This window comes from Andrena cerasifolii, chromosome 9 (assembly GCF_050908995.1).
Source record: "Andrena cerasifolii isolate SP2316 chromosome 9, iyAndCera1_principal, whole genome shotgun sequence".
NCBI lineage: Eukaryota > Metazoa > Arthropoda > Insecta > Hymenoptera > Andrenidae > Andrena > Andrena cerasifolii.
The window spans coordinates 4,799,228-4,811,456 of NC_135126.1; the positions used below are offsets into that span (position 1 = coordinate 4,799,228).

A 12,229-nucleotide genomic window follows, 5' to 3' on the forward strand; every position below is an offset into this window, starting at 1 on the left:
ACTACACACTTATTTAATTAATCGCGACACTTACAATTATACTATAATTGATTATTCAATATACAGAAAGTGTTCGCGTGCAAATCGAGTAGATTCGTTAAACCCATCTTTTACCCAGCAATTCTTGTAATATTAGTAGCACATACCCGCCGTTGCAACTTTACTGCTCGAGTTGATCAAACTTTAATTAAGAGTTGCGAGGCAGATCGATAAAAATAAAGCGTTTTAAACAATAAATAACATGTAAATTCGATTATCCTAAGAAAACACCTAGAATATATGGTTCAACTCAATACTTAATTGTACATCAATAATTACACACTAATTTAAATAAGTGGTAATAAATAACACCATGTATACTTTTATGGGTAAACTTTTTATTACAAATAAATATAAAACGTGTATTTATTTATCTGTTTCAATACAAATTTCACGATCTATATATAAGCTCAACATTTGTTTGGCGTTTCTTTTTTTTCTATTACTCTTCTTGATTTCCGTTTTGTAAAGTAAATCTCCAGCGACCATGAAATTACGGTTGAAAATGTAAAAATATTTAAAAAATGTAGCATGGCCGAATAATTGGCTGCAGAATCTCTTATCCAGCCTACGACAGGTCCTAGCGTCAAGGAAACTATGCCAGCTGTTAATAGTTGCAGTCCAGTGGCACCTGGAAGCCTCGATAAGGGGACATGACTAGGAATTACGAGTGCCATAAAAATTGTTCGCAGAGCTTTCCCCATACCAATTAATACTGAAACTGCCAAAGTAACTCGAAAGTCTCCTACATGTGCAAGTACTGAAAATAATAAGTTACAATATTTTTAAAGACAACACTGATTAATTGAATTAAAATTTACGACTTGGAAGTCGTACTATCAACTATACTGGGTAATCCAAGGGGAAATATAAACACTTTACGAGTACATTCTACAGTGCATGTTCATAGGATGACAATATGTCAACACATACGTCTCACACATTAAGATAATATCTCAATTCGGTAATTAGATTAGCGTTACACTATTAAGCCGGGTCCACATTTGATACCTACCCTGATCTGCCGGTAGGGTTATGCGCAAATTCCGAATGTTTAGCGTCTTGTTTCGTATATAATAATTTAACACATGTTTTCTTATAAATGTTAATGTTCGCAGAAGCATGCATGATCGCCTAGAGTGTGTACTGTGTGGAGATGGAGCTGAAGTAAGTGTCGCATGTATCCTATTTATTCATACGTTATTTGTTTTCGACGCTAACACAACAGGGAATATGATGATTCTACACAGAAAAGTAGTCGAAAGTTTTGAATAAAATTTTCTGATATCGTCCCTAATAGGTACCACTGGTTACGACGTACTGTATATGGATTTGTAAATGTAAATATTGAAAGTTCCTCTTCGGATTTATATGGGCTATTTATATTATTTTGTAATAATTGTAATCACCAATCCTGTATATTATTGAAGAAAGAATAATTATATTTTGAAATAAGTAAAATTAATTATTTACTAAACTGCAGAATCTGCTTGCTGGTTATGTAAGGGTAGGGATTGACGCGTAGGGAATTGTTTGGCAACTGTGGCCTTCAGATGGCGCTGTTGGATGTGTCATACGGGCAGCAGGGTCTGCTGCGGATCTGCTGCCAGATTTGGTTATCAGGGATTGAAATCAATGTTAATTTTGTTTTTACCTCAACGTGCTCTGCTCGATGAGAATAAATGTTCAAAAGAAACCATGCGTCGCCAACGTACCGTTTTGAGTTTCGACGCGAAAAATAGTTAAAGTGTACGCCAGAATTAGTGTATGTAGAACCACTCACACAAGAGGCAGTCCCCTCACATTAAGAGGCACATGACTATTTGGATATACAGCTTGTGTAACATCTACTATACGATAAAATCTATTAATTCCTTACCAATACGACCAGTTGCTAATCCACAAATTCCCACAAGGAAGAAAATCCTGTTCTCCCATCCGAGAAAGTCAGCAATAAATGGAATCAACAATCTAATGACTACGTCGACGCTAGCTAGAGTCGACATTACAGTAGCCACTTGAATTTTCGAAAATCCGTATTCACCCAAAATGAACGGAGTCATGAGCGAAAAATTCAGTTCCGCGAACGTGGCAAACGTAATACCGAACATCATGTTTACGTAAACCGGGTCATAAAGCAGATCCATGTCAAAGAAAATAATCACAGCTTCCAGGAATGATTTCTTCGGGGCTTCTTCGGTGAATTCCTAAAATTTGCATGTCTTTGCTGAATTAACATGACGGAAATTGTTACACCTACTTGTGTTTTACATATTATTCATTGCAACTTGCGTATGTATACTCTCATCCCTCGATTTATATTTTTCGTAGGCAAGTTCTGTTTTACGCGATATCATTTTTTACGGTTAATAAATGTTTCTTTATATTGTATTTACGGAGACAATTTTATATCGATGAGTGAAAAATTCTTACTTGATTATTTTTCTTACATTATTCTGACCTCGTTTTGGTTAATCAATGAACAGCCAATTAAATGCTATTATAATGTAGATAATTTTTGTGTTCATCCTAATGTAAAATAATACTTTTTACAATATACATTCATTTACATATTGTCAGACTTCATTTATGCGATTCTCCATCGCGTAAAAAAATCACGTGGAATTTATACTCTGCGCAAATTAAGAGTCCGGTGTATATACATACGCAAGTGTCAAAATATTTTGACGAATTTCAATCGATTTTCGTCACTGTTGTCGTAAAACTTACCCCTTTTATCAATTCGTCAGTTTCAACCTCGTCTGGCATCGCTACTTTTTGTTTTACTTTTTTACAACAATCAGGATCTTTGCAATTTTCACAATCTTCAGTATGCTCGCAAGATTCATTCAAGATAATTAATGCAATTTTAGAGACTTCTTTTCTTCGCTGACTCTCTGTTTCACTGTTCTGTCTGCAGATACATAGATGCAAATAGACTTTGCAATAACTATTATAGTAGAAAACGTGTGAATGCTACAGAATCCATCGATGAAAGAAAGCGAAATTACAGAGGCAGAGATCAAAGCATGATCGCAAGGTTCAGAATCTGAACTTCAGATGCGGGAACGAAGAGCGGGGACGCAAGTACGAGCAGGAAGAAAAAGAGACAGTATGCAGACTACGTAAAGGGACTAGAGAGACGCTGGGTCATATGCTACGAGGCTGTAAGGAGTTGAAAAGAGAAAATTCAACGATAAGAGGGATACTAAAGGGAGAAGAAGAAGGAGCGGAATGGATGCGTATGGTTCTGGAAAAAAGGAGAAGAAAAGAAGCCCAAGATGAAGGAAGAAGTCAAAACGAAAGCACAATCTTGAGTTAACAGTCCCAGAAACACTTACACACACAACGCACGTAGCCCCATTTTGAGGCCGAAGGGCAAAAAGTAAACCTATTTACTACTACATATATTTACCTATTAAGATTTCTTACCGACGGTCCTGTATTGAGACTGGACTGTCTACTTAAAGTCACTGATGGCCGTCGGCTACAATTTCTTGGAAAATTCTCCTTCCTTGATGTTTTAGATGTTATAGATGCAGTGGAGGTATTTCTTCTGGAAAACCTATTTTACATTTTTGCCACCTTCAATCTATCAAACGCTTCAGTAATTTGGTATGTTAAATTAGCTAACACTTAAGAACGGTAAACTCCGTACTCCGTAGTATCTTTTAAAGCATTATAGTTAAAAAAAAAGAACAATACAAATATCTTTATTCTTGTAATTTCAAGTAAAGGCCTGTTTACATGGACGCTCGAATCTGTGGGTTTTGGACAGGAGTTGAAACGGTTCTGAAAATAACTTTCAAATTCATACTGTTATAGGTATATCGATTTTCACTGAAACAGCTATGGAGAAGCGAAATTATGAACAACTGTTATAAGGAACCGAAATTTCTGACTATACCGATATTATATCGGTTCCGCAACAGTTATACAGGGTGTTCGACTACACGTGGAAATAAATTTAAGGGGCCATTTCGACACTATACTAAGGCAAAAACCAAGAATAACGATATTGCAGTTGAGGACTTCAGTTGTTAATTATAAGCGTTTAAAGATATCCCTAAAAGCAGGCAATCCGCGTGCAGCGGTGCACGCACTGCAAATGGGGCGAGGGGTCGAGCACTGGTATTCAAAACCACTTGCCCACGGGACAGAAGAAGGAACGTCGCACGGAACTCAGAGAAGTTACGACGAGAATTTACCGACAATCGGCACGGCCACGCGATTCTGCGACACTTAATCCAAAATTAAATGTTACTTATCTACTCGCTAAAAAGCATTGTTTCCATTATATCCACTGTAATCTATTGTGCTATCGAGACAATGTGACTACAGTGGACATAATGTAAACAATGGATTTTAGGGATTAGGCAAGTCTGGTGTGATTCAACGATACCCTCCAATTTTGGATGAAGTGATAAAGAAACAGAGATAAATTTCGTCGCAGCTTCTCTGAGGTGAGTGACCCCGCGCGACAGTGGCTTTGAATACCACTGATCGTCCCCTCGGCTGTGTTGCTTCGCGTGCACCGCTGCACAGGAATTGCCTGCTGTTAGGGATATCTTTAAACGCTTATAATTAACAACTGAAGCCTCAACCGCAGTATCGTTACTCTTGATTTTCGTCTTAGTCTGGTGTCTAGAATCACTCACTTAAAGAGTGACCAAAAAATCAGGCCTGCAGTCAGCAAAACCCCTGGGAACAAATTTTTAAATTATTGGACTGACATAGAAGTCCGTACATCGAGCAGTATCGGCTGTTGCGTTAATGAATTCTCACTTCTTTGACTCACTTCTCACACTTTGATAGTATTATTTTGATTAAGCTTCACCGACAACCATCTCCACTACCTGTCCACTTAATTTTTCCCCCGACTGTATGCATTCATCGTACTTAAGCGGTTAAAAACCGTGGTTTTGTGTTTACTTTATGTATCTATGTCGAAACTATTGTTTTTAATACCATTATATGTACACCATGTTATGTCGTGTTGTAAAATATTATCGTAAGTTGATGTCTCGACACTTACCACCCATCATTGGCCCGTGACATCATCACGGAAGTAGGACCCATCACATCTATGCCAGAAGCACCGTCTTCATCGTCGTCGTAATATAGATACTGGCTCCCGAATTTTCCTTTAGCAAGACTCAAAGCACTGTAATTGCTCTGATTATTTTCATCGACATTTTCCATTGGCCTGTTTTCAAGATAACTATTCTGATTTTCATTAGCTTTCTCTGTCGGACACTAGGAGAAATATAATGCATGCTACGTGATGTATACCAGGATCATTTCAAATTATCTCGCTACATCGTGACGTTACAATTCACACATCAATATTTACTGTACAGTACTACTGACACATTGCCGTCCCAAAATATCGAATCGCTCTGCGATTTAAGGGAAGTACGTAACATTTTGTTCATTAAGTATACAAACGAATTTAAGTAATTATTTTGCATGGTAAGAATTGAAAAAACTGCTGTAAGAGACTTTAATAATTTTTAATTCAGTTCAGTTTCACTATTCGTGTCATCATTTCTGAGTTAGTGAAAATTGTAGCGCAATTTAGAGTCGCGAAACCTCGTTTCTTACACATTCATATTGCATGTAACTTCTCACATTTTGTATTTTCTTTTTTCTTTTATTTTTCTTTGCATGGGAGTGTGTAATAAACATAATTTATTACTATTGTTATCTACAATATTATATTACTATGTATATTGCAGCGTAATTTACAGTTAAACTGTACCTTATTGTTCGGTGACAATTGTTGCAATTCTGCATCGTTATTGCCACTGGGTTTCTTTATATCTTGTTTCTTCTTTGCGTGTCGAGAAACGGGTTGTAACAGAAGGGCACAGGCGACAGCGTTAAATGTAAAACTACCGAAAATGAGAAGTGTACCTTCTACACCATATACGGGCATAAGCAGTGTGATTATCTAGAAATTAGTGTAGTTATTAAACTTTCGTTTCGTACTTATAAGCAGGGACTTCTAACCGGTATAATCTTCATACCGGTATTACGCCAACAAAGCTATACCGAAAACTAAAATTCTATCAAAACCTTTCGATGTGGTACATTATTAGTATTATTTTTTACATACCGCTAATTAAAAGAATGATTAATTACTTTGTTTCAATTTACGTAAAATTACCTGTGGCATGACAATAGCCCCCATCCCTGTGCAAGTCCAACTAAGCCCCGTCGCAACTCTCCTTTTCTTCTTGAAGTAAGTGTTTAAGGCTAAAGCATTGGATGACATTGTAATACCAATCCCCACACCTGAAATTGGAAGCATAAAAATTAAATACTTCCTTAATGCTAATAATTCCGAAACTTTCGATATCTTTCTTTATGTTTTGTTGATTACACCTCGTTAGGTGCACCTAGATTCTTTCAACTTACCATATAAAATCGAGAAGAAAATTAACACTCCTGTAAAAGTTTTCATGGTTGACAATATCACGATCGATGTAGCGCAAATAAGAGCGCCTGTGAAACCTACCTGCCTAAAGCTGAACCTTCGAAATAATGGACCATTAGCTAATCCTGTAACATACAAAATTTTTATAAACTTTTATTTCATACAGAGTTTCCCTGATTTGTATCAAGGTATGAAACAATGTAAGAAACCTGACGAAGTGCATTTTTAGCACTGTTTAAGATGCAAATTTAAGGTTTTTCCAAGCTATTAATCTTAAATTGAAAGCTGATATAAAATCTTGGTCTTTTAGGGATTATTTGGTCCCGAGTAGAGATGCAGATTTCACGTGTGCGACGTGTACACGTGTAATTAATATATCCGTGTTTTAGTCCGTGTACATCTTAACACACGGGTACACGTGTATATCGAAAAATACGGTTTCACGTGTATTAACGTATCCATATTTTATTTTCTAACTAAATATCCGAATGTTTAGATTTTACTTAAATAATTTTGCGGTAGGTAGGTACAGAAATAATTAATTAAGTTGCGGGTGAAAATACAAAAATTTTGGTAATTATTTAGAAGTTTTCCTGTTGTGTAAATTACTGTTTTAGGAGGGAGGTGTTAGATACCTCGCGAGTTTCCCTTCATACAGTGCCTAAATGGGTGTGGTAAATACGGCCCTGAAAGTAATTATTCAACGATTCACCATATTATCGATTAAGTCAGATAATCCAGATTCCATTGTATCTGAAAACACATAGCGCCGCTTAAAATAGTGAAGCCACGAGAATCGCGGCGTCCAGTTAAAAACACTGGAAGCGTACAATAGTTTTTGATATTAGATTGATATCGCGAAATAACAACTATGTATTGTGTCCGCGTACGATAAGGGTGAAATACAAAATTGTGATAAAATCGTACTTCTTTCGGCGAGCATGTGGCGCATTGCATTATCAGCTGTTATCTGGCCGTTGCTTTTGACGATAACGGGCGTAGACGTAATCAAACATGAGGTGTGCAAAAAAAAAATGCGAATGTGATAAGAATATCGAGATTATGAATAATCAAGAAATTACCTACCAACGCATGAAGTCACTGCTGAGTTTATGTTTATTATAGTTGTCGTTTGAGACGAGGTAATTCCCAGTTCTGCGAATCTGTCTTTGAATATTAGCCCGAAGCATAGCATCATTGGGAATATGCAGAACTGAAAGAATTTTACAAATACTGAAGTTTATTTGTGCTACACCAAAATCTACAGCATGGAACTTGACTGGTGAATTTAAACACAAATTGTGAAAGTTACGCACGAATCAATTTTTTCCACATATTTGTGGAAGAGAATCGTCTTTAATCGTTTATAAAAAATTGTGCAAACATCCAATGTTGATGCGAAAATTCCATGTTATAGAGAAAGGAATTCTACACCTCCAGTTAAAATTTCAAGTGCAAATATTCGTTCGTTCAAAAGTTATGACGCACACCAGAGCTGTCCAGCGTAGGGGCCCCTCACGCGCCTGCTTCCCCTTCCAATCTTTCTTTCCCGCAGCGTGCCTTCCGTTGTCAAGGAGACCGCGTGACGCTACGAAGGCTCTCATGACGGGCTAGCCGGGCTAGCGCTTGTCTGTCATGATCGCCTCTCTAGCGTCGCGCGGTATCCCTGACAACGCGGACGAGAGTGGGGGAACCCCTAGCGTACGCGTAAGCGACCTTGGACAGCGCTGATGTACACGGTGTATGTACGGTGTTTAAAAATGTAGTTTCGAGATTAACGGCTTCATATTTAAGTCCCCTACGCCAATACCGTTCTGCGAGGCCGTAGTTACGTTCAGTGCCATAATTTCCGTAATTATTCGAATTTCCTCATTAAATCTACATTGTTTTGTAGAGAAATATTTACGTTCATAATAGAAATACACCGACATCCAAGAAGCCTTTTTAAAAATGGTGAGCAACATATCTCAAAAACTACTGCACCAATCTTTCTGAAATTTTGTGGGCTTATTTTTTATATAAAAATCTACTGAATGAAAATTCTACATTGAAAAGAAAATCCTTCCGTCATTCAGTAGATTTTATGTAGATAAAAAATACTGGCTAAACTTACGTTGGAAAATCCAGCAGCCATCACAATAATCCAACCCCAGCCGCCATCAGGCGGTTCAAAATTTTCACTGAAATTCTGTGCCTTTTCTGTTTTCTCTCTCGTTTGCTTTCTCTTCTCGCCGGCCACTGAATCGTTTCGCTTGATACTCATGACTGAATGTCATTTAAAAGTTTTCGATAAAACTGTACGTCACTTTATTCGTCAATAAAATTACTCCTAACGATTATAATTTTACACGGGTAACAAATAGTATCTGAAAAAAATTAAACATCGTTTTGACGAAAACCACTATACAAACACATTCTTCATTTCATTTCAACTTTTAAGTATACATAATTGGCTTTTTTATGGTTCCAATTATATGTTAGGATGTATTTTATTAACACGAAATGAAAAAACAGAGTTACACGAAATCAACGTATTCACTTTAACGTGAACTCGTCGAATAACACTCTCACTAGTATTTGATACAATTTACTGTAACAAAAGGCCGATGATTTTTCAAACTTCTATAGGAAGAACTTATAAGCGTTAAAACGTGCACGGGGTGACTTGAATAGTCGTAATACGTCGCGTTACATTAGAAAGACGTCGCGTTTTCACTTGCTAATGAAAAAAAGATACGCATACACGTGAGTATCGTGAAACGTTAATTCCTTGCGATTGACGGACAATCCTCGTCGAACAGTGTTAACAGTGACCAGACCAAGTGATAAACTGACGTGTCCAACGTCGCGGCCAAAGGTGTTACAGGCCTCGCGAATACATTGACGCGTGCTCGTCGATGGCTGAGATTGCGATTTGGCAACATTTCTTACCTTTCTTACGCATCGTAGATGTGATTCTATTCAATGACCCCATCAGAGCCGAATATTTTCCACCTTCTATAGACAGGGCGAGCCACTGTAGCTTAGAACATCAAATAACTTCCCTTTGTTCTCCATATTATCGAAGAAATCTTCTGTCCGCAGCTCGTCCAGTACTTAAATGTAACTTTTTTTTATAAATCTCATGATTCTTAAAATTATGACAGTATTTTGACCGTTCAACGGGGAATCTGGTATTTATGCGATGAAAAATTATTAGTTTATGACTATATATTATTAGGTGTGTGAGACAAATGGCGCTTTTCCAAAAAAAAATTTTCCTAATTAATTGCGAATAAAAGGAAGAATCGTGCCCCATTTTCGATATATTGTTGTTGCCGGTCCCGAGTCGCGGCAATATATCGAGAGAAGACTATATAAATCATATTTGTAGCATCATAGCATGACATTTATTTTTTATCTAAAAGTTTATCTCATATTTTGTTTAGGTCTTTTAAGCGCGTTATCTCTTGCGGCGCCTGTGTGCATCGCGCACTTTGCACAGGCAACCAGCCAGATCTGCATGCATGGGCGTAGCCAAGGAGGGGCGGGGGTGGGCGTTTGCCCCCCCCCCCCCCTCCCGGCACAGGGAAAAAATAATATATTAATCGTCCGCCCAAAATTAAATTAATTTAGTAGTAAATAAAAATAAATTAGATTGTGACGTGATTCCATATTACACGAGCCTGGTTACATTGATTCATAACTACGTACGTAAAGTCAAAATTCTAGCAAAATACTCGTGCTTCATTACGGTAGAATAGTTCAAAGGAATTACTTTTATATTTGTTTCTTTTTCTAAGTAATTTTGTATGCAATTCTTGTGAAGTAACCTCTATAAAGTAATATGTATGTTGATTTTAAGGCATTTGTGTCGTTAACTTTTGTAAGTAAAAACCAAGTTGATATCTAATCAGGCCTAACAGATATTAAGGAATCCGAGAAAATACATTTTACCCCATTTCACCCCTGTAGGGGTTGATTAGGACAAAATCCTGAAATTTGCTTTTAGGCATTTGTGTGGGTAACCTTTGTAAGTCAAAAACAAATTAATATCTAATCGGGCCTAAGAGATATTAAGGAGTCCGTGAAAACACACTTACCCCTGTTCACCCGCTTGAGGATGAAATTTAAAAAATCCTTTATTGGGCACCTACATCAGCGCTCTCGTCTATAAGCCGTCTTTAAGACGTCGTCAAACGTCCTGAAAGTCTGAAAGACGTCTTAAAGACGGCTTCTAGACGACGTGTGCTATCTGGGCTCTTTCTTTTTCAAATCGGTTAAAAACACCAATGCTGTCATTCCCAAGCGCCTTCGTCTTATCAGGCCTGATTAAACTTTGCGGTTACATGGCCATCGATCAAAGCATCAAATATTTTAGACATATTATCAAAAAGCGACAGTTTCGTTGAAACACAGTTTGTTTGAATTTCAGAAACTTTTTTATTTGTATGATATTTTAGTTGTGTGATAAACAAAAAGGTACAGTTCCATAATATGTAGTGTTTGCACAGGCTGCATAGTTTCACTCAAAATAAGTACAAGTACAAATATTTCATGGAATGTGATTTAATCAAGGAATAAGTGTCTTAATCGTAAACGAAACGCTTTTTGTATCTGAATTTATTTTTTAGCTGCAAAACTTTTAAGGTTTTCAAGCCACTCAATGAACTTTAAACATATTCATTCTGAACTACATTATTTGTTTTGTTTTCAACAATTCAAATATATTAGAAATGGAAATAAAATCACGACGAAAATGTTATGATAAATTTTCAACTCTGTTTCTTTTAAAAAAATGTTGAAAAGGACGATGATTTTTTCAGATGTTTACGAATGAAAATTAGACAAGCAGAAAGTAGAAAGCAAGCAATATTTTATTATGTGTAAACCCAACTGATTTAGAGATATTTGGAAGTAAGAAAAATTGTGTCAATCTTAGTTTCAAATAGTAGGTAATGTTCGTTATTTAGAAACGATTGACAGCTTCAATGTCAGCAATGTAACGCAATTTATTCGTCGCAAATTACTTCAATACAGTTCCAAGTTTTACATAATTCGAAATAGGTCGAAGTCAGGGCCGGTGTGAACATTTGCGTATCCGGGTTCCAAAATTGTGCGGGGCTAAAAACCGCCTTTACATTGTATTTCTAAATTTTATGATAATAAATATCTTCGCATAGTGCCCCGCAAAATTTACGATGAAGCTTTCATGGACTGTGGGGCCTTTTAAAGCGGCGCGGCGGGCCGGGTCCCGGGGAATGCGCTGAACCCGCCTCGCGTCGGCCCTGGCTGGAATGATTTATTTGTAATCTGTCGCACAGAAAGTATCGCGGATATGATAAGTAGAACATTAATTCAAGGTTTTCTGGTTAAGGACTTTCGAAGGAATTTCCCAACATTTCGGCTACGTCAGAAGTGATGCCACAGAATAATACACTCGCACAATATTTATGTATTCTGCATTCGAGATTCGCTGGCTCCGTGTTGGAGCTCCGAAGTGGAAAAAAACGGAATCTTAAAAGGAATAAAAATATAAATATGAATCTGAATTGTTATAGTTTTAATTCGCCAAGCGCATTACACGTTCAATGTATAATTAAGTACAATTATTTGTGGATAATGAAAGGGTGTTGCCTGAGATGTAATATTCGAAAGATAAAGCGATATTGGATTCCAAGAGGAAATTAAAAAAATGGAACTATTTGCACAATGAAATAATACACATGGAATGTTGGTAGAATGTATTTTGTTAAACCAAAATAAATAATG

The 12,229-nt window shown here is 36.9% G+C and overlaps 1 protein-coding gene across 1 annotated transcript; it reads right to left on the reverse strand.

Moving 5' to 3' along the window:
• Positions 1-420: 420 nt before the first annotated feature.
• LOC143372892 (uncharacterized) lies at positions 421-9,959 on the reverse strand. Its single transcript, XM_076819511.1, has 10 exons — positions 8,592-9,959; positions 7,565-7,691; positions 6,460-6,603; positions 6,209-6,336; positions 5,801-5,992; positions 5,075-5,295; positions 3,455-3,604; positions 2,770-2,953; positions 1,919-2,246; positions 421-799 (listed from the first exon to the last, which is right to left on the reverse strand). Exons 1-10 carry the CDS (start codon positions 8,739-8,741, stop codon positions 450-452), a joined length of 1,974 nt encoding a protein of 657 aa, XP_076675626.1. The 5' UTR covers positions 8,742-9,959; the 3' UTR covers positions 421-449.
• Between the last annotated feature and the right edge of the window lie 2,270 nt (positions 9,960-12,229).

Bases quoted from the DNA above. Each gene is read 5' to 3' on its own strand.
- LOC143372892 (XM_076819511.1), bottom strand. From the start codon at position 8,741: ATGAGTATCAAGCGAAACGATTCAGTGGCCGGCGAGAAGAGAAAGCAA. The intron at 6,604-7,564 runs GTAGGTAATTTC...TGTATGTTACAG, and splicing joins AGCAGTGACTTCATGCGTTG to GATTAGCTAATGGTCCATTA. The intron at 6,337-6,459 runs GTAAGTTGAAAG...TTCCAATTTCAG, and splicing joins TTTCTTCTCGATTTTATATG to GTGTGGGGATTGGTATTACA.